The sequence below is a fragment of the Spea bombifrons genome, chromosome 2, assembly GCF_027358695.1.
Source record: "Spea bombifrons isolate aSpeBom1 chromosome 2, aSpeBom1.2.pri, whole genome shotgun sequence".
Lineage (NCBI taxonomy): Eukaryota > Metazoa > Chordata > Amphibia > Anura > Pelobatidae > Spea > Spea bombifrons.
The window spans coordinates 33,997,661-34,020,862 of NC_071088.1; the positions used below are offsets into that span (position 1 = coordinate 33,997,661).

Genomic DNA, 23,202 nt, shown 5'->3' on the forward strand with positions numbered 1-23,202 from the left:
TGTCATTCTGGAAAAAACGAACGTAGTCAAGATTATAGATAATATATAACAGGGTTGTGAGTTGAGTATGGTAGCAAATGTGATGCAGCACTCCTGAAGGACCAGTATAAAGTCTTACAGCGATTTACAATATTGGTGCAGGCAAAGTTCAACTACTGTTACCCAGCGGGGAATGGGGAAGGTTTAATAACAGAAACAAGGAGCCCATTATCCCTGGTGTTTCCCATCTCCTTGGCTAGGTGATGGACTTTCAAATAATAGTGGGGTTAGAGATGATCAGACTCCTTTCCTTAACAACTACCTCCTTGCTTTCTTTTCATTTAATAAGCCAGCATGTGAGTAAGGAAGAAAAAGACTGGTCTATACAGAAAATTGTGAGTGCAGTTGAGTGTCTTTTCTACCATGCTTAGTGTTGAACTTGAGGGCAGTGCCAAGTACCCGATAACATGTCACCATGTTCATCACACGTTCAGCCAAGTGGGCAATTGTAAAACTAGGCAGTCGGAGACCTATTTAGTACAGATATAATAATGCACAATAACTAACAGTGTTACGTTTTGTGAAAAAAATAATTAAAACCTTCAGGTTCTTTTAAATAATCAGCCAGTATTTCACTGTGCCATATGTTTCATAAGGGGTCCTACTCACGTATATATACAGCCAACAAACTAAACCGCCCATCACTGCAAAACATCTTTTAGATATGTATTAAGTACCGGAGATGGACAGCCCTGGCCTAGATAATTCATCCCATGTATCCTCCCTTATCTCTCGAGTAGCATAGGACAATTACATACATCCACGCTTCGGATACAGTGCTAGGCAGAGTGGAGCATCTCATGGGCACCCTATCATTTAAGTGTGAAAATGTCATTTCTGTGGGAAAGTGCAAGTTGCTTCACAGGCCATGATATCTTTTGATGAACCTACACATCACACTTGTGAAGCATTCTACAGAGGGATCTTCATAAGATAAATCATAAGATAATTCAAGTGTCAGCTTCCTGTTTCAGACCCTTCCCAGAGACCGCAGAGAGAGAGATACATATTCAGTTATATTTATTCAACCTATATTTTAAATTAAAACAGCAAATTATAAGTTAAAAAAAGGTCTGAAGAATATATCACAATTTACCATTCATGTCAGATTACTTTTCACTTTGTATGATATTAATGTAAAACACACAACAGTTTTAATGAAGTGTGTATGCATATTTTTTAATAAGTGTAAAGAAAGTGAAAAAAAATAATAAAAATATACAAGGAGATATGTGTAAAAAAAAGTGATTCTACTGCAAAGTTCCAAAAGAGGTCTTAGCCCCTATAACAACCAGTGGTATGATCCAGTAAGCTATAGTGATAAGAACATCTTTAAGTACACCAAAATCAGTTTTTATACATCCAATGAGTCTGTCGCTGCTAAATGTTTGCGTCAAATGAAAAACTTTAATCCACACAGCCATTTTAATAATAGTTTATGAAATTGGCTTCTTCATTGCCATGTTTTTGCCATATGCTTTTCTGAAAGAATGCTGGAGACATGGGATAGGTTACATCTAAAAAACAGAATAGTTGGGTGAAATGCTTTACTATGTGCATTAAAAACAAGCCTTATATGCAAGAAAATGTACTCTAACAATAATATATTTCTAAATGATTTCTAGAGCAACTTAAGACAAGAAAGTAAAGGTGTATTGGAAGCCACGATGACTTCTCCACTTGTAAAACACCAATGCTAAAAGCAGCAAGCTTGCCATGAGTCTTGTTACATTCATTGTCTGCGGGAAAATTACGTAATTATAAAGGCGTCCCCATTCCATTTGCAGCTTGGTACGCTACATTAAATTTGACCTTTCGCTTTATGGATGACTTATGGACAGCAATTGCTTACTCAGTCAGACAATGCGACTGTCTGACCTCTGTTAATCAAGGGACTGTAACATTTCACCCATTATACTGTATGAACTACAAATGCAGACATAGCCGGGGCTTACTAAATCTTTCTGGTGCATAACCCTGATTTCCTTTACATAGTTGGCCTGGATGGTAATCCTGTAACAAAAGGCTAAAAATAATCACCCAGTCACCCAGTGATCTTATTTTTTTTTTTTGCTGTAAACACAAGTTAGGTCTTATTGCACTTAAATGTAGGTTATATACCTTTCACATCTCTCTCCTAGATGATTTATCTTTTATTAAATTAAATATTTTATTCCATAGAGCTGTAGGGGACTGGGGAGTAGCAATAGCTGTAGAATAGTATTAAAGTATATTAACCACTAAGAGTAAGAAGCCAAATGGTTTCTGGGAACTGTCCAACCATGTTGGAAACAATGGGATCTATTCATTAAAGGAAGAGTTGGCAGGGAAGTTGTGGTAGTAACTCTCACTTCACTGTTCATTATGAAGGGTCAACACCAGTAGGTTTCTCCAGAAAGAAAGACTAAGCAGGCCTTGTGTAATGCATACATTATTGGCTGAGGAGTCTTTGGGGAAATCTCATTGATTCCAGCTGCAAGGCTCACAGAGGTTGGATGTGTTGGTACATGTGCTAGTAAATATATTAGTAACCAGGAGCAGAAGCAAGGGGCTGAGGTGCCATTCTGCTTTATCTGCCCTGATATACCAGCATTCCCCTGATTTTGAGCTCATAGAAAAGGGACCTCAATGGAAGAGATAGAGGCAGAGGGGTTTGGTCTCATAATTACATGTATCTGGGTGGAAAAACACAATAATATTGGGAACAGTTGGAACCTGCCTGAGCAGTCTCATTCCATGTTTAGATAGAATATTTAAGTATATATATATATATATATATATATATATATATATATATATATATATATATATATATATATATATATATATATATATATATATTAGTGTAGCTAATTGTTTTCTTGATGAACAAATGCACACATATCTGATTTAGACTGGGAATTTCTTAAATCCACCTTAAACTCAGTAATCCTCCTCCCAATGGGTACTTTAATGTTTTAAATATACTATATCATTGTTACTATATTACCTAAACATTTCAAAATGTGCTACAGACACGGATTACACTGAAACATTAAAATCATATGGCCATAAACAGCTTTCAAATGTGATCTCCATGTAGCTAGCACGTTAATTAAAGACAAGATAAGCAAGAGAAATCCTAGGATTAAAACCAAATTCCTTTTTCTTGTTACATGTCACTGGTTATTGATACTGGCATACATAATGCAGGGTATAAATAATGCTACATTTGATATGTATCGAATAATATATATACAGTGTGTGTGTGTGTGTGTGTGTGAGTGTGTGTGTGTGTGTGTGTGTGTGTGTGTGTGTGAATATATATCTATATATATATAATATATCAACAATTAGGTCATTACCACATATTGTAATGGCAGGGTTGGTATAGGGTGTTTGATGAATGCCACATTAACTTTAAGCTTCTAAAGGTTAACCAAAACTAAAATAAATAAATAAAAGGCTGGATCCTTAGAGTCAAAGCTATTTTTTTTTCAAGCCCTACAGTAATCAATCTAAAACATGATGGACCAAAAAAATACAAAAGTAATGTAATGGATGTCTGAGCCACAACGTACCCCTTGGTAAAAATTGGGGCAAAAGGCCTTCAAGGGACACTCCAGTCATCATGTGCGCTTTAATCCGACCTCCCCTTGTGCATCCGCCTTTCCCTGCATCCCGAACGCCTTGGCTCGCAGGAGTCGTGTTCGGCTTTGCTAGCATTAAATAAAAGCTTCCTCAAGTGTAATAAATTGCATTACGTTTTTCACAACCTAACTTATCTGAAAGGTTGCCATGCAAGTGTAAATGCTAATTGTGTTGGCTTATTGTGACACGTCCTTTCATTCTCCTCAGTAGTTTACAATTAGTAAAATAATAGATGATCGCATGTTTTCCTTGAGTACTGCTAAATGTTTCGCTCTGATAGATGTCAGGGAAAACAGACGGATTAAGGTGACACACTGTGAACATGCGGGCGCTCATCTATTCAACTGTGGAGCTGTAAACAAACATATTGGCAACTGAACAGGGGGTTACGATCTGGCGAAGCCCTTCAAGAAGTAAACATATTGGGCAATGCCATTGCTTGTAATGTTACAGGCAAAGGACATCGTGGCTTTCTCGTCCAGGGGAGCCACTAGAAGAAGCCACATCCATCTGAGTCAGATCGTATTTTGGGTCGAAAATACAATGGTGGATATTCCCTTTCCGTTCTCAATAATGTTTTTTTCTGGTCTCAAGTTGTTTTTCGTTCACTCACGAGCAGCCCATAGCTGTATTCATTATACAGCTCTCAGGGCTGATCCGGGGAGATTCGATGAGCTTTCCAGCCAGCCCATGATCCCTACTGCCCGCAAAAACTGTTGAGGTATGGTATCGGTATAATAAACAGTGTTCTAGATTGTAAGCTCATTTTAGCAGAATTAATTGTTATGTCTGAGCACACCCCATGGGTTCTACAGGAATGGCAACATGGGGGCGCATAGTCCTTAATGTTGCATGAGGGTGTTGGGCGGGTAGGGGTTAATAGGGCGGGTAGTAGCACGAGCGCATTTTATTTCAGCTGTGCGTGGTAGTTAGGTGAGCCGCTGATTGGCTATGGGTCGTGTGAGAGATTAAGGCGGGAAACGTTAATATAAAAAGCGCGATGCGCGGGTGAAATTATTTGCACAAATCTGAGCTTTTCAATTGTAAGTCTGGCTAGTAGGGCTGACTTAATGGTTAAATTATTATGTATGAAGGTATGGTTAATTTTAATTGTGGTTTTATTAAAGCCTCAATAAAATACTACAGCCTTTTTATATCCAAGTTCAGTTGTCTGTGTGTTTATTTAAGGTTATTCGCACTCAAGGGTCCATCAGGTCTGTTATATATCCTTCTGCATTAGATACGTAATAGTTCCAGTATATTAAGTTCATGCTTTTTCTTTAAGAAAAGAACTACAGGTTATTATTGTTCAAAATCTCTTGTTATATGTAAAGTCCTGGCTAGATAACCACATTACCTGCGTAATATGATAAATGTGTTATGTTGCTTTCGAGAGACAGCAGTACTTGGGCCACAATCCCATTAATTCCACCATATCAAAAATAATTTATTAATAAACCCGTGTTTACTCAAGGTAGCGTGATAGCTCCCGGCTTAAAGCTTCCAGGTAGATAAACATTTCTTCTGGAGGTTTTAATTGAAACGCAGCACAAAGCAAACATGGCATACTTCCTAAATCACCGATCACAAGTCCAGTCACTTCCGCACGTTAGTGTCACCGAGACAATTCACTCTTATTTTATAAACGGGTCATTTTGTTTAGTTTGATCAGCACATAAAGATTTATAAAAAAAAATCCTTTCCGCTAAGGCGCATATGTGGCAGGGTAGTATTTACAGTACTTTTGTGAGCGTATGATAGAAACCTAGAGTTTAAAAGGTGCTATGGGATCTATTAAAAACTTAAATATATTTCTTTTGGCCTTTTGATGTACAATTATAACTAAAACAAGACTCCAAAATGTATAACCTAATAGTGCTGTGTCTGAATAGTTCATGTTCGCTGTGCCAGAAAGTTGTAACAGAGGTACCTTGGTAATACAGACAAATAGAAAGTCAGTCCCCTCCTGGGCTTGTCTTAATTTATTCGGTGCCATTTATCTTCCTTATATAGTGGTGTCTAGGGAAGAAACAGAACCCTGTTAGCTTACAGAACAGAAATGTCTAGCTGTATCTTTAGTGCTTATGTGCAAGGCACGTTCACGACTTCTGCGGAAGGAGTTTGCGACTGTGTGTTTGTACAAAACGGTCTGTCAATTCTTTATCGCCATTGCGAAAACACGGTGGAAGTTTCCACAAGACCCGAGGCAAGACCACAGGGAATTCAGTCGGGGTTCAGACTGTGAAAACTGGAACCCGTTCCATCTTGTGGTGGATGTAAGTAGTTCCAATGACCTCTGAATCGTCTTAACTGTGTAAGGATAGCAGACGGTTCCTTCCAAAGTTTTAGAAGCCAAATACCGTATTTGCTCGATTATAAGACGAGTTTTTTTTCAGAGCAAATGCTCTGAAAAATACCCCTCGTCTTCTAATCGGGGTCGTCTTCTAATCAGACCTCAAATAGAGGTCTGATTAGGAGACTAAGATCCAGATCCCCCGCACCGCTGCAGGGGACCTGGATCCTCCTGTCTCACCCGACCCCCCCCCCGCATCACAAAACACACTTACCGGTGCTTCCTGCTGTGTTGCCGGGGCAGCGGGTTGACGTCTACGCGATACGCGTAGACAACGTCCGCTGCAGCCGGAAGGAGGTGTGGCTAGCAGCGGGGGTTGTCTGCGTCCGTCGCATAGACCTTCCCCGACTGTCAGAGATCAGAGTTCCCCGCACCGGGGAACTCTGATCTCTGACAGCCGGGGAAAGTATACGCGACGGGCGCATACAAACCCCCGCTGCTAGCCACACCTCCTTCCGGCTGCAGCAGAAGGCGACGTCAACCCGGTGCCCCGGCTGGAAGCACCGGTAAGAGAGGGGGGTGAGAGAGGGGGGAGAGAGTGTGTGTGTGTGTGTGTTAAATGGGGGCATAGGGCATTTCTGGAGTGGCGTTAAGGGGGCATTTAATAGAGCACTCTGCCTCCTGAAATGCTTTATACCTCCCTATATGCCACTCTGCCCCATAATATGCCTTTTAACCCCCTAAATGGCAGAGTGGGATATAGGGGTATAAGGCATTTCTGGAGGCAGAGTGCTCTATACAATGCCTTTTAACTCCCTTAATGCCACTCTGCCTCCTGAAATGCCTTATACCTCCCTATGTGCCACTCTGCCCCATAATATGCATTTTAACCCCCTAAATGCCAGAATGGGATATAGGGGTATAAGGCATTTCTGGAGGCAGAGTGGCACATAGGGGGTCAAAAGGCATACCATGGGGCACAGTGGCATATAGAGGGTTAAAAGGCATATCATGGGCCACAGTGCCATATTGGAGTGGCAAGCCTGGGGGCAGATGTGCGTAACTGGGGGACAGGTTGGAAAATACAAGAAATAAAAAAAAAAAAATCTTTTTCTCAATCATAGCTTTTATTAAAAAAATAGTTTACATGAATTAACATTTACTGGTAAAACTTTTTTCCTTTGGGGTCGTCTTATATTCAGGCTTTTTCTTTTTTTCCTAAGTTAATATTCAGATTTTGGGGGGGTCGTCTTATAATCAGGGTCGTCTTATAATCGAGCAAATACGGTACTTTTAATAGTGTCAATGTTGTAAGGCACAAGCTTTTCATAAGTGTAGACATTTATCGTTAGAACGAAGTACAGTGCAGTATCAAGAAAAGTTCTGGTATCACCAACAGGTGGAGAATGATGCAAAAAATCCCTTTAGGTGTGACAGATCTCTTCTCATAGATCAGTAGCCTTCTGAAAAGCCTCTTTCTGTTTCTAGCTAAGTGTGGCTTTACTCAAGCTACATGCGCCACTGGCTGCCATCATGTGTGCATGCTCGTCGGTGTGCAAAGCTCCTTCCCTCCACACTATTGGCATCATCAAAGTCCCAGGTCTCCTACCTTTGAGCTTAACCCTTGGGTAGGTTTATCTGGGTGAATAACTTCTGGGTACTGGTGGAGTGACAAAGGTAGAGTTAAATTATGCTAATGATGAGGGTTCAGCAGAGTGGGTGGGGCTTTGGGAGAGTGGGTGTAGTAAATTGTCAAATAAGTAATTGACAGCTATGCTGCAAAGTGTCCCTGAAATTTTTTTCAAAGTGCCGCTTCTCCAGTTCTCCTGTTCGCAGGAGCGGGGTCCTAACACACCACAGTCCCCGCCCATTTCCCCTTTAAATGAGGGTGTTTCCTGCTATGTCAGAAGGAACGCCCACTGACATTGATGGGAATGCCCACAAACGTTAGCCGGCGGTCCCAACCATGTCCTGTAAGGGTAGGCTCTGGTAGCCGGAGCCCACAGGTTCCCAGCCATGGTAATGTGTGCATCTATTCAAACAACAAGATGTTTGAAGAATATGCTTCCTTAGATGCTCAGATTTCATTGTGCTCTTTGAACGCAGTAGTTCAATTAAAGGCATTACAGTTATTTTTCTATGACGAGACTTGTGCCTATTATGCTTATTATATCCTCACAGACACTGTGTTTCTAGATAATTTCACTGATGGTCTTCTTTTCATTACAGACTGGTGCTCGCTGTCCTGGGTCTGCTGTATAACATTCAACCTCTACCTGAATGTTGTCAAAGAGATAAGAACTGACCAATTTGCATTGTAAGTAGTGCCATTAACATAACATTAATTATGGGTTTCTGACTATATATATATATATATATATATATATATATATATATATATATATATATATACAGACACACGAAATGTGGGAAAATGTCAAAACTCCTTGCACTCCTTGCACAATACTAAATGGGAATGAGGCCATTCATGGTATGTATGTAATGTTGTACTTCCTACCCAATAGTTATTTATTTGAGTATGTTCAAACATGCAAAGAGAGGAACTTATGATATGATTGGTTTGAAGAATGTATATATGGGAAATGCTGGACTTTGGCATATAGGTATTTGTGCTAATTTCTGATCTTTTTGGACATGTGCCGTATTTTTTTTTCCCCCATTCTGCCCGCTTGTCACCCTCTATCCATATAAATGCAAATGGTACATATGGAAACACTGGTTTATATATTGGTATAACTTCATACTTATGTCACTCTCTTTTGAATTCTTAATCCAATTGACAGTGGATCAGTTATAATGTTTATAAGAAAACAACTGATTTGGGGTGTATGGGGTGTGGGGAGAGCCTCTGTGAAGCTGTGCTGGTACTTTGAGTTATTACAGAAGGTTGCAATGTAGCCCGTATGTGACCCAAGACTGGAAAATAATAATAATAATGCAGCTGTAGCTGATTTGTTGTCTGGGGGCCTGCAAGACTTCTGGTCATTCTGCGACTGCAAAAACAAACCCCAAAACACTGACCTTTTTTAGTTCTCGTGGACTACTGCCTGGCTCTTATCTGAGTCAAGTGCTAAGAAATCTGTGTCCCGCGGGTTACAAAGCAAAAGAGAAACCTGGTAAGAGGCCAGGGGATAAACTTTGGCAACGCAGTGAATTTAGTTTTCCGTTCAGTGATGAATATCTTGTACAGAATGATTGCTAAGCCATAAAAACCAGTTATAAAACAGATGTGACCCAGGGCATTCTGTAGAGCAGGACATGATCAGAGAGGGAATTAGATTCCGTGTTACTTCCCTGACACACTTAAGAAGGATAAGCACATAATTTACCTAGCATTCTTTTTATTACCCTGTTAGATGCTCGGCATAAGGGAGAGTACATCCAAGCTCATTCCAGGCCTGGATAACAACCCCATGATGTATTAAAGCTGCCTTCAGAGTCCACGTAGGCAAACTAACGCAGTAACTTGGCCATTGCTCATCCATTACACCCTGAGTTCAAATATATTTAAAATATACTTTAAATGGGGTCCTATACTCAGATGAGTGTCCCAAAGTCTCCTGTGTTTGGAAACCATAAGAAAAAACAACTATTATATGCTTTCACGAGGTGAGGAAAATGGGCATCTAGTCTAGACTATAAACCCACATTAAATCTAAATCTGCTGAATACTATTGTGACACCTTCCTTTCTGTCTTAAAGAATGCATAATGGAAAGTACCGTATATGCTCGATTATAAGAGGACCCTGATTAATTAATATTAATTTAGGAAAAAAAGAAAAAGCCTGAATATAAGACGACCCTATAGGAAAAAAGTTTTACCAGTAAATGTTAATTCATTTAAACTATTTTTTTAATAAAAGCTATGATTGAGAAAAATATTATTCTGCCCCAGAAATGCCTTATACCCCCCTATTTGCCACTGTGCCCCATGATATGCCTTTTAGCCCTCTAAATGCCACTGTGCCCCATGATATGCCTTTTAACCCTATATGCCACTGTGCCCCATGATATGCCTTTTAACCCTATATGCCACTCTGGCACTTAGAGGGTTAAAAGGCATATTATGGGGCAGAGTGGCATATAGGGAGGTTTAAGGCATTTCAGGAGGCAGAGTGGCGTATAGAGGGTTAAAAAGGCATTTCTGGAGGCAGAGTGGCATTAAGGGGGTTAAAAGGCATTTCACAGAGCACCCTGCCTCCAGAAATGCCTTATGCCCCCCATTTAACACCCCCCCCGCCCCACTTACCGGTACTTCTGAGTCTCCTGTCATGTAGCTGGGGCAGCGTGTAGACTCACGCTGCAGTCGGAAGGAGGCGTGGCTAGCAGCGGGGGTTGTCTGCGTGCATCACGCAGACATTCCCCGGCTGACAGAGATCAGAGTTCCCCGCGCCGGTGCCGGTGCAGACAACCCCTGCTGCTAGCCACGCCTCCTTCCGGCTGCAGCGGACGTTGTCTACGCAAATCGCGTAGACATCTACACGCTGCCCCAGCTGCACACCGGGGACTCTGAAGTACCGGTAAGTGGGGCGGGGGGGGGGGTAGAGACAGGAGGATCCAGATCCCCTGCAGCTGCGGGGGATCTGGATCTTAGTCGTCTCATAGTCAGACTTTGAGGTCTGATTATAAGACGGCCCCGATTATAAGACGAGGGGTATTTTTCAGAGCATTTGCTCTGAAAAAAACCTCGTCTTATAATCGAGCAAATACGGTATATTTGCTGTGAGGATATTAGAGCCACTGTTTATGTAGAACGCTTTAGCAACAGCAGCTGCTGTACACGTAATTTTCTGCGTCTATGTGCTCATTTTTCTTCAATCACAAAAAGAGGCAAAAGGTGATTATGGTTGACCTTATTTGCATGCGCCTACCCAGAACCCCTTGTGGTTGTGGCAGCACCATGAGATTTCTGACGGAAGCCTTCTGGCTTATCTGGTGTCTGTAGATGAGTGTTTAATAATGCTTCTACTATCCCCTTAATTTGTCTTGGAATAGATCTTCTATAAGGTAGCATCTGGCTGGCTGTGATGGACAGGAGTCTGCAGTATGTTGGTGGTGGAGATCTTAGTACGCATGAGTATTGCATAAGCAAGTAACTAGTGAGGCTACTTATGATTTAATGTGTTCATGTAAACATAATTTAATCCTGGATGAGTACTAACAGCTCTTCCTAACCCTCTATTCTCTCCAGAGCATGAAGCCCCTACTCATTATCTTACCCTTTGCTTTCCCTTCCCACCCATTACACACTGCCTCCCTTTCTGTCCCGCTTCCTTGATGCTCTTTGGCTTTGTATCTTTAGCGATGTCCATCACATTTCTTTGGTATGTTCATTTTCAATAATTGTCCAGTCCCAGTTCTCACACACAATCCTCACTCCGCTTGCACAAACAACATTCTTCTGATATATGTATTATCCTTGTTTTTTTTTTCTCATTTTATTTTCCATATGCTATCATTTTGTACGGCACAGCATAATATCTTTGAGCCATATGCTCGCAAGAAAAGCGTTTATCAGATTTTTACCTTTCTGCGCTAATTGCTTTTTTTCTGAAATCATTAAATATGAAATTTTCACTTTCGTCTTAAATGAAATGCTATCAATTAATGCCAATTTTTTTGGTTAAAAAATGAGAATGCATACACATCTCCTCTGCAGGATGGCATTTAATCCTTTTAGGGTTTACAAAGCAATGCGGCCTTGTTTCGCACTGGACGTCTTATTGAAATAATGCAACGAAAAATCTTGACATTGACGAAGAAGTGTGGAATCTTATTGTGCCCTTCCAGTGGTGAAGAGGTTAACTAGGCGGCTGGTTTATGGCCCGAGGATGGCGAGTCGGTAATGTATGAGAATGGGGTAACATCCCACGGAAACGTGCCCATTTGTTATAATGAATCATGTCTGGCGCAAACCTGGGCTCCCCTGCCGGTATCACTCGCGGAATCAGGGAATGTATCACTGTCTCTTCAGAGAGCCGGAGAGCGGCTAATCCGCACCGTCGCAATTAAACGTCTAAAGACCTCAGGGAAGAAGCTCTACAGCGGCGCTGTGACCAGGAGCAAAATAATGAGCAGTGGCAAGAAGTGTCACTTTGCATTGTATCTTAAGACAGGGACGCTTTCACGAAAGTCATTTATATGTCATGCACAAGTGAAGCAGCTAATAGAGTTAATCTCTAAGGGGAAAACAAGTTGTAACGGTGTTAATTACAACATCATTTATTTATTTATATAGAGAGCGACGTATACTATGCGTGTGTGTGTTTTTATTAAAGGGTGGAAGGAAGAGGCTGGAAGCAGTTTGGGAATTGGGGAAGACAAATGCAAAAGTCCACGCGCTACTACTGATGCATCAAATTAGGAGCTCTAGGGGGAGTCTGCCGAATACAGAATGAATTCTCTAGAGCGGAATACGCATGTGCTGCATTTGGGAGTGAGAGGAGACATTAGAGGAGATGTGCACTACTTTTAAGAGTTCTAGAAAAAGTTTTCTGTAGCGCTATTATAGGTATATGCTTGAGAATGTTTGATATCTTCTCAGCTCATGTCTTAGGGAGATGCGTCACATCATTGAATTATAATATGTATGTGGCCCATTGGGAACTGATATTAAAAGTTACATATTTACCAGCTCATTCTTTAGAGAAGAAGTACACACCCAGTGCATTTAGTATTGCTAGACACTCCAGTGCCCCCCCCCCATTTTTATAGGTTGAAGAAAATCTCTTTACTGGTATTGGTAGTAGAATGCAAGAGAATGCAAGGATGTATACAGATTTGTGGATATACAACCTGTCAATGAAGGAATTGAAACATGCATGGAATAGGCATAATATCATAGTAGCATCTTACATCAAATGCAAGACCAAGGACTGATGAAAGTCCTTATATGCATCAATATGGGCAAACTAGTTGGGCCGAAGGATTCTTATTTGCTGTCATATTGTATGTATACCTAGGGCCAGATTAATGGCGGAGCTTGATAAGCAATTGCTCCAAACCCCTGCCATTTTGACTGGTCCATACCTGTCTCCTTTCTTACGGAGCAGAAATCTGACCGGGTTTCTGTGACATGCAGCAACCATCCTCCCTCGCTGACCCTGCGAGACCGGAGATGACATGACTTGTCGGCGTACAGTGTCAGGGAGCATGATTGCTGCACGTTGTGGGACCCGGTCAGATCATCCCTCAGCGAGGAAGCTGCAGACCACAAGGAACATACAGGAGGGAAGTGGAGGATACAGAAAGTACTATGTATATATGTTTGTATATGTGTGTATATATGTGTATGTGTGTATGTATATGTATGTACTGTATATGTGTACAGTGTACAGTATGTGAGACAGAATGTAGGTTAGAAAGAGGATAAAAATGTAAAAGGTAGGCAAGTGAGGTGAAACAATAAAGATAAAGGGAAAGAAGTGAGGAAAAGATGTCAGGCAGTGAGATGCAAATAAGGAGATAGAAGAAAAGAAATTGCCAAAGAGGGAGAAAAGAATAGAACAAAAGGAAAAAAGACAGCAAGAGGCAGAAAGCAGAAAAAGGGGAAAACAAACAGGTTGATAAAGGCTGTAATTGCTCCAGGTCCTAAAGCTCCTTAATCTGGCCTTGAGGACACACTGAGAACTGAAGCGAAAAAGTAATAGCTGTCCTCGTATAAGATCATAAAACAGAAAAAGGCTGGGATAGGTAGATCAAGAGGAAAAATGTGTTGTTATTTTAATGCATATTGGAGTTTATTTCACTTTGGTGGATGCACCCTGTTGTATCATTTTTCATCTCCCTTGCCTGCCTTTGCTGGAACACGGAGCATAGTTAATTATACTATGCATGCATATGCTAACGCGTATACCGGCTCAACCGCATACATAAAAGTTCAGCTTCCATTGAAATCAGCCCATGCAGCCACTAGCAACGTTGCAAGCTGAACCCTTCATTTAACTTGCATTCGTCCGTTATAGTTGTTCCTGTAGAAGCGGTAAAGGGTACTAAACTATAAACTTTCTATATTGGTCAGACTCTCGTAAGTATATATATTATACATGCAGTCAAACTGTAAAGCTGCCAGGTTTCTTTATCAACGTTGGACTAAGATGATAAAATTAACATTTTCTTTCGGATATTGCCTTTTAGTTCTTTGTCTTCTTGTTTATTTGGAATAGAATCACTTTTTTCATGCATAACCCCCATTGTGTAATTATACTAATTTAAAAAGTTCAGACTGTTTGATGCCGATTCTTTCATGGAGCAGTCTCGGATTTCACGTCTAGACCCCAAGCATTTGTTGTGATTGTAAAATTTAAGCATTCTGGCAGACTTCCTCCTCTATTTCTATTCCAAAATGAAGATGTGCTTGCTCAATGAGGCTAGAGGGGAAAGCATGTGAAATTACAGAGCAAATGTTGCTTGACTCCGGTATCTTTTATATTTACTAATGCGTCTGATTATGCAAGGCCAAAATGCGTGACGGCGGATTTCTAGCTCACCTGTCACCCAGTGGGGCAAACGTGAATATCTATGAATATACTGTATGTATACTATATAGGACCAGATTCAGGAGTCATCATGTCAGAAGATGTGCTTTAAAATAATAGGTATATAAAAAAAAATGCTTCTAACACATTATTTAAAGTAATACTTTCTTAAAACCATGGAAATGCAAAGGGACTATGCAGCTATTATATTCATTAAAATACATATATTGGCTGGAGTGTTCTTTTTTAAATCAGCCCAGGGTACGTGACGTCCTTCATTCCTACCCTGACCTGGGCAGAATGTCCCACAATTCCTAAGCTAACCCTTTCATCAGCAGATATAGGGAGGGACAAGATAGCTTTGAACTCCCTTAATGTGAACTCTTTTTCTCTTCTACCGTATATGTAAATATGCAAGTACTTCCTACCAAATGCTGCCAAACAGCAAAACAAAGTAAGAGGTTCTCCCAACTTGGGAAACAGTGTTGAATAATCAACCTGTGATCAAGTAAGTAGATACGAGAATCTTGCATTAGGACTGACTTGAAGAATATAACGATACCTATAAAGTAAAAGTAATTGGCCTATGGTGTCCTAATGTATTATTTTACTGACTACATTGGGTCCTCTCCCCAGCTAGTGCTTCTCAGCCAACCTTAACTTCTAAACCATCCAGATTCTGCAATTACTGATTGTTTTATGGCCCTAGATACAGCACATGGTGATTAATATGCTGTTTATTTCCAAATTTCCAAATGTCTGGCTGATGTGGTTAGTTCCACTTATCTAAAGTTCATAGGACAGACAGTTATGCCACATAAAATATTCAGAACAACTTGGGTGACTTGTGGGCTGATATGACCTTTCATTCTTGGCTGCCACCAGAGAGCTGGCAACATCACTAGCCCTCAGTCTTTAGTTTGTAGCTTTTATGTTTGGCTTCCATGCATCTCCTTGTCAGCAGTCTCAGGTCACGAAAGCAGAGCTGGCAGGCTGAACTTGTGCACTGTGACATTTCAAACCAATATATAAATATATATACCATATATATATTTAAATGTTTAGTTAAATTGTGATTGAGGTTTTTGATTGACGTTTCCTATTTAGACCAGAAAATGTAAACTGTCAATTTAGCTTTGCCACAAATTTTGATTTCATGTTAGCAATATCAGATGGTATAGCTCTCCTGTCTGTAACTTATACTCGCCTGTCTGATGTACAGTACTCGGTGTTGTGGAAATTATAAGATACAGTGTTCCCTAATGTTTCCACTGTATGGATATACAAAATATTGTTTTCCGCTTTGTAATTTAATGCACCACTTGTAATGTGTAGTCGCCGGTCTCTCTCTAAGATCCATGCCAGTAGGTATCAGGGGACTCAGCATATGACTTATCAGGTCATCCGTGATGCGTGTTTGGAGACTGGAGAGGGGCTGGACACGCTTCCACAATGCACCATAAGAAGTGATGATTCCCTTCTCCTTGGAGAGCAAGAAGTGCCTCCAAACCGCTGATCGGATGCAGATGCAGAGTTTAGCTACTGATAAAACCCCTTCCAAATCAATAGAACATTTTGACTGATATAATTGAATGCAGAACAATGCAAATAAATGCAATTTAAAGGGGTTACATCTCTATACATCAGCAGTTTTTTTTTATTTTGTTATTTTTTTTGCATATGACCTAGATTTATTTTTACATCTCACGTTCTGGCGCAGCACCATTGTCAGATCAAAGCATATCCCTGTTTCTGCACGTATTGGCAGTGACAATAGTTGTTTGGCAAGATCCACGATAGTGCGCAGACGGAGAATGACAGATCGACTTTCGCAGGTTCCATAATGCCAGCAGGTTAACACGTGCCCTGCTGTTAGCTCCCGACGATGTGGCTGCCTTGGGCTGTATACATTATGGATCTTGAATGCAAACCAACAGCAGCCCATATGAAAACTGTACGGAAAATAAGAATAGGAATTACCAGTCACAGTAGTAATACAGTTTACCGTAGGTTCCCACAACAATTTAAGAGTATCAAGCAGGTTAAAAGGGGAGTTAAACTACAAAGACTCGATAGAAATTTGACGTGATTAGAATATCAGTAATATATATCAGGTGATAGCTAGGTAAATCCCAAACCCATCAGAAGGAGGAAGCGGCTCACAAAAAAGAGACACTGTTAAGCATAATTCATCTGATCGGAGTATTTATTGACACATGGGCCACAATAATCTATAATAATAATAATTGATGTCTATGAAAGTATTTATAAATCAAGATTAAGCAATATTGCAACCCAAAGTTAACTATGTGTTTACAGTTTCTGCATAAAAGAAAAGAAGCAAGATAAATGTTGTGTTACTTAATGTGAATGCCGTTCTGGAGCTATCCCCAGTGAGAGACTCTGATTACGAATGAAAATACGGTATGTATTAGTAAAACATGAAACATTAAGAAGAGCTACATCTGTATGTGTATTTGTGATTTACTTAGATTAAAGTATATAACCCAGATGTACTCTTAAAAATCATATTCTTGCTGAGATCTATTTGGCAACATGCAGTTTCATGGGAATCCGAACACAGATGGCAGACAAGGTGGGGCTCTCCACACATATATAAATATATATATGAACTGCGAAGTAGCATAATACATATGTTCACGGTCAGGGCTGGCTTGTAAGGTTGTGCTGCCTGGGTCCAAGGATAAAATACTGCCCCCCCCCACACCAAAACCATGCTCAGATCCATTATATTATAACACGATTAATAAAACTAAAATGAAACTTATCATGAAGTGACATGATCATACACTTACAAACCCAGGCACACTAACATACTCAGACCCTTACACTAACACAACTGGACACACATTCGGACATTTACACACAGTAACATATCTAGACACACACCAACATACCCGCACACACACCCGCACTAACATACCCAGATACACACACCAACAAACATACACCAGCATACTCAGACATAGTTACACTGACCTATCCAGACACACACACTAACATATAAATACACATAAATGTAAGCAGGCAAGCACTAACATATCCAGACAAACATAGACACACTAACATACCCACATACACAGACATTAACATAGGGGAATAAAGATTTATGCCTACGATCACAGCATGCAGCCGTCTTTCTCGTTGGGGGAGATTACCCAGTTGCTCACCCGGATCCGGCCGTGTGCCCAAAAGACCACTGTCAAAGTGCCTCCTGGGTCCCATGTATGGGCTGGTTCTGTTCATGCTTCTATTTAAAGACATACAATATAGTAATGTAATATAATGGAACCAAATTTCCTCCTACTAAGTAAATAGAATAAATTCTTCTTAGAGATATCTAGGCCAGAGCTTGCTCTGCTGGTTTTTATATATTGTAAAAAAAAATTCTTCATTAGGTTCAAAGGTCAGATATATACCAAAAAATACAGTGGAGTATTTTTGAGATAAAAAACAAGGTTTTATGTTATTGTCTTAAATTCCTTGCGAAAGTAAACATTCAATTTTTCTTTAATTGTTGTGAGATTACTTTGTGACCACTAGGTGGCAACATAAATCAAGTGGGAGAATATGGATTTTAGATGCAGATCATCGTTAAAGGGGAACGCTCATCTTTCTATAATTTTGTTATTGTCCAAGAAGAAATATTGTACTTTTAATTTTCTGCCATTTGAAAGGCTGGTTCTCATGACCTGAAATCCTCTTGGAGACCGGAACACATCATCACACCCTACTGACAATATAGATATGCCACATACAGAACAAAATGTTGGGAGTTCCCTAATAAAAGTGTAAATATGTAAAATATATCAGCAAAAAAGTAAGGTGTAAGAAAATTGCAGGTCTACATTAGAATAGTTTAACTCTTGCTCTAGTACCCATCTGCTTTCAGGAGGTCTTGTGTCACCCTTGCTTTTAATAATATAACAGGTAAATGCAACAAATCCACCAAAGCATGAATAATGAGGTAGTATAGTGTAAATTAGAGCATATGACTGCTAAAATCTGGAAGCGTCACAAGTCAGGTCATTCAGATTCTATATACTGTATTGGCAGGCACTGCAGACCGGGGTCTCCCATCTCATCTATAATCTCGGCTAATGGCAGAGCGAGGGAATAGCGCAGGGAATGCTCCATCTGCAGGAGTGCATCTGCACACTTGTATAAACACAAAAAACTGGAGAATAAATGGAATTGTCACGTGGTACAGCCATCACAGATAGAAACATAGTATTTGATTGTACATAAGAATCATTTAGCCCATCTTTTCTGCTGTAAAGTCTCAGAGCCTAATACAGAGCTGTGGCAACTTCTCTGCATCAAAAGCATGGACAGGGCAGACACCTCAGCTCAAACAGCTGGTTACAAGATCTCTGGTCTCCAAAACCTACCCATCTTTGCCATGAAGGACATAGCACACTGTATACAGCGCTGCACATCCTTCTGAGAGTAAAATATATGGCAACTCGGGACATTTTTACACCAGAGCTAGCAAGTGTGGTGGTCATTGTCCAAAGACCATTTTGGGAAAAGCAGGTTTGCCACCATAGAAATAAAAAAAAAAATATTTTTATGGTCTATTCATGAAAATACCCTTTTGTATTCAAATGGACCAGCCACATGGGTGATATGTTACTCTCCATTGATGACCTCCGTAGGAGGTTTACAGTTTCTATTCGTATTTGCTCTATTGTAAGACGAGGTTTTGCTCTGAAAAATACCCCTCGTCTTATAATTGGGGTCGTTTTATAATCCTCCTGTCTGGAAAATAGAAGGAAATAAAACCAAAATATTTTTCTCAATCATAGCTTTTATTGAAAAAAATAGTTTAGATGAATTAACATTTACTGGTAAAACTTTTTCCCATAGGGTCGTCTTATATTCAGGCTTTTTCTTTTTTTCCTAAATTAATATTCGTCTTATAATCAGGGTCGTCTTATAATCGAGCAAATACGGTAATACTAATTCAAATTGTTATGAAAGCATCAGAGGCTAGATTTAATTTATATACTAATCTACATTTTCATCTTCCTATTTTATCTGCAATACAATGAAGTATTGCCTGGAAATAACAACTATATTATTTAAAAAAAAAAAACGAAGAAACACAAGACATTTCCCCATCTCACTTAATAATATAAAATTAGAGATTATCTGTTTTTACTAGGCCTTATACTGGATAACAAAGTGGAAAATATCAAATGTCTATTTCCCCCCCACATTCTAGGCTTTGGTATACGCGGCATGAATCCCAATAAATATAGATTCATTTCCTTCACAATTATATCTTTCATACCATTTATTCTTCTCCATAGCCTATAAAGGGACTGCAATTTCTTCAGAGTCTATTATACTGACCACGTGGAATGTTGCAAATGTGATTTGCTTAGCTTGCGAGGGAACAGCTCTAGAGATATTATCCTGTTTTTATCAATGCAAAATTATGATTAATACTACACTTAGGCCCTAACGCTATTAGCCTTGATAAATTAAACAATATTTCATAAGAGAAGCTCCCACAACATATCTGGTAAATGACATTCCTATCCTGTGGCGTTTGGCGTCATTGGCATATAATATATCAACATCTTAACAAGGGCCTATTCTTAGAACAATACATACAACCAAGTTATAAAGACACATTAAGTAATAAACACTTCTTAGGAAGCACCAGTAAAATTTAGTTAAATGATAGTTAATTATAAAAGAGAGAGAGGTAAAAAGGTCTATGAATGAACGTGGGGCAAGAGTCCAAATTATTCTTTCTTGATGCAGAAACACTTTTTTTTAACCTCAGCCAAGCACGACCATTTAAAAAAGTTAACACAAGATATAAATGCAAAATAATGGAAGATCTTTTAAGAACCCCATATAATTCAGAAGCATACGCACTGGGGCGTTTGCTATTAAATGAATCATTGTGTTCATGCATGTACACAATGAATCATTGTGTACATGCAAGAAAATAAAGAACTACTATACCCATTCCCATATAACTCTCTGCAATTGGTATTTATATATCAATATATTTTCCTTAAAGCCAAGACGAACCTGCAAATTAAAGTTACGGTACTATTCCACCTCCTCTGTTGAATTTGACACTTTTGTAAATAAATGCAGCAGTGAAAACTTCATTCGTTGTACTGCTGAATGTCCAAACATTTCCTAGGCATAATAAAATTTTGCCCCGTTCACAGATTTTGCTGGAAACACTTAATTGTCATGTGACACAAAAGCAGGCACCGAGAGGTTGTTTCCATAGAAACCGGAAAGGCTTCTCTAAAGGTTTCTGCATTTTATCACACCTTTTGTGATGACACCTTCAGAGGAAAAAACTAAAGATGTTAGGTTCTAATTTTTATTTGAGTAACATGTTAAGAGTTAATATTTAATCGAAGTGGAACAGCAACTTGAATTAAAGTCCTTAATTGCAAATGAGAGTTGGGGTTTTAACCAGCGTGGTGCTGGCTTGCAATCCTCTGTCCTTGATGGGCTGCACACAAATATTAACCTTGTAAAACAAACCCATCAGTAGCAGAACGAGTACTAGTGTTACGGTGCGAGATAAAGTGACGTTTGACACATGATGAACTCTGCACCAGATGTGATGTTTCAGGCCATCCAGAAAAGGAAAAGACAACCAGCGACTTGGGAACGGATGTCAAGCATAAGCTCAAGGGCTGAAAGGCAAGAAGTTGTGTGACATCTGCGTAGAGGTGACTTGTGAAGCCAAACAAGCTAATTAATTTGCAAAGCAAAGCTGTATGTAAAGAGAAAAAAAAAGTTCTTGTGACACTCTAACACAACTAGCTGCACTAGAGGGAGGATGATGGCAATTAAGATGTTGACGGAGAGCGCATAGATCGCAGGAGACACATGCAATAGCTCTCAAACCAGTCAACTGGGAAATTTTCATAATGGGTCCAGATCAGTGTTTATCTAGGTGCATCTGATACGGATATTCTTAAACCGTCAGCAGTTTCACAAAAGTAGAAATAATTGTGTATATTTGTTTTCTTTAATTTATATATGGATGAAAGGGAAAGTGCAATGTTCCTGATATAGAAGGATGGATATTAAAGTACACTGTGAGTGCCTTTATTTTAAAAAAAATACTAATTTACTTTAGTAAATAATGATTTATGTAGTGTATAAATGAAATAGCCCTCCAGCTCAAGTGGTCAATTTTTATACAATCAAGGGACGTATAAAACTATAAAGCCACCATAAACAGGAGATAAAGCAAAGAAACAAATATTTTTTGAGGTCTTACAGCAACTGGAAGTGGACCAGAAGCTTCTCATTTGAGATGAAATCATATGATTACAATGAAAACAATGACTCTAGCGCAAGATTCCTCTACAACCTTTTCCTTTATGATGGGGTTTCTGTTTTGATGGTTAGTGAATGGTTACTACTTTTTATATACTGAACAAAAATTAACTGACATGCCGTGTGGATTCCTGCTGGAGATGGAAGCCTGAATTTTGCCTGTTTCTCCTTTTGATGGGATATTCTACCTATCACTACCTTTAACAATAATTGAGCTACTAGGTCTTTAGACATCATTTTTCATTCGTTTGATCATACGCTGCAGTGTTTTATACATTATCATTCATTTTATCAGAATATTCTGAGGGTTGTATTTAATGGACATTTCTATAAGTTGTTGCCCGTCATCCTACTTTCCTCTATTATTTCTGTTATATGGTTATTATGTAAGCTGTCTGTATAGCAAATTGATCTGCTCAGTGTCAATTCCCTTTAAATGTGCTGTCAAATGTATATATATATGTTTTATATCTAATTCTAAGACAAGACCAAGGACTGATTAAGGTCTGAGTCTGTACATTAGAAAAAATGAGCAGACTAGATGGGCCGAATGGTTCTTTTCAGCCTTTAAATTTCATTTCTATCTTATTAAGGCACAAATGCATTTGGATAAGGTTTGTATAAGAAGATAGTAAGGCAGATTGGAATGAGACATACATGACGCACAAATGGAAGAACACGTTGCAATGCATCACAGCAGGTTCTTTTTTTTGGTTGAAGGAACCTTTGGTCCTCCATGCTGAAGGCACCTGATAGAAAGAGAAGGGTATAATGACAGGTCTGTGCTCTGAGATAAAATGAATGGTATTGTCTTGTTGCCATGCAGGAGTTAGTTAGGTTAATGTGTCACTTTACATAGAGCCTCAAAGCAAATGCAGCCGAGGTAACGTCTTAAAATAGAACCCGGCAAATTATAGTCACATCTCTATGTAGCAGCTGAGCAGGAAAGCATAAAAAGCCCAATGTGACGATGTGAGTTTTCACCGCTCTCGTTTTCATTAGGGCAAATATGTGTGTGCGCTTGTACTTCAACTCATTGATTTCTATACTTAATTTCATCCTCATTTCCCCTTTATTACAAATCAGCCCTCCATATTTCCTGACGTTCCTTCCTTCTATCCAAATCCCTACAGGAATAATGTTGTCTACGAATGTGTGACATGCATACCTGGGAACTCTCCGGGTTTCACCTGGAGACTCTGTGTTAACCACAACTTCTTTGGGTCAGTGCAGTGAAACTTCGGGCACGCCCCACTCCCCGCCCACTGCCTCTCCAACAATCTGTGTCCCACGACATTAGGACCGCTCACAATATCAGTGGGACCACCCACTGATATCTTTGGGACCTCCTACCCACAACCTGCAAGAGGGTAGCTGGAGCCAGACAG

The 23,202-nt window shown here is 39.6% G+C and overlaps 1 protein-coding gene across 1 annotated transcript in view; it reads left to right on the forward strand.

The window, feature by feature from the left end:
- Window positions 1-23,202, forward strand: part of LOC128474981 (uncharacterized) — a 164,057-nt gene that overhangs the window by 39,795 nt on the left and 101,060 nt on the right. The window contains exon 6 of the mRNA XM_053457435.1: window positions 8,192-8,279. Coding sequence (XP_053313410.1) covers window positions 8,192-8,279 — 88 coding nt within the window. The remainder of the gene's footprint in view (window positions 1-8,191; window positions 8,280-23,202) is intronic.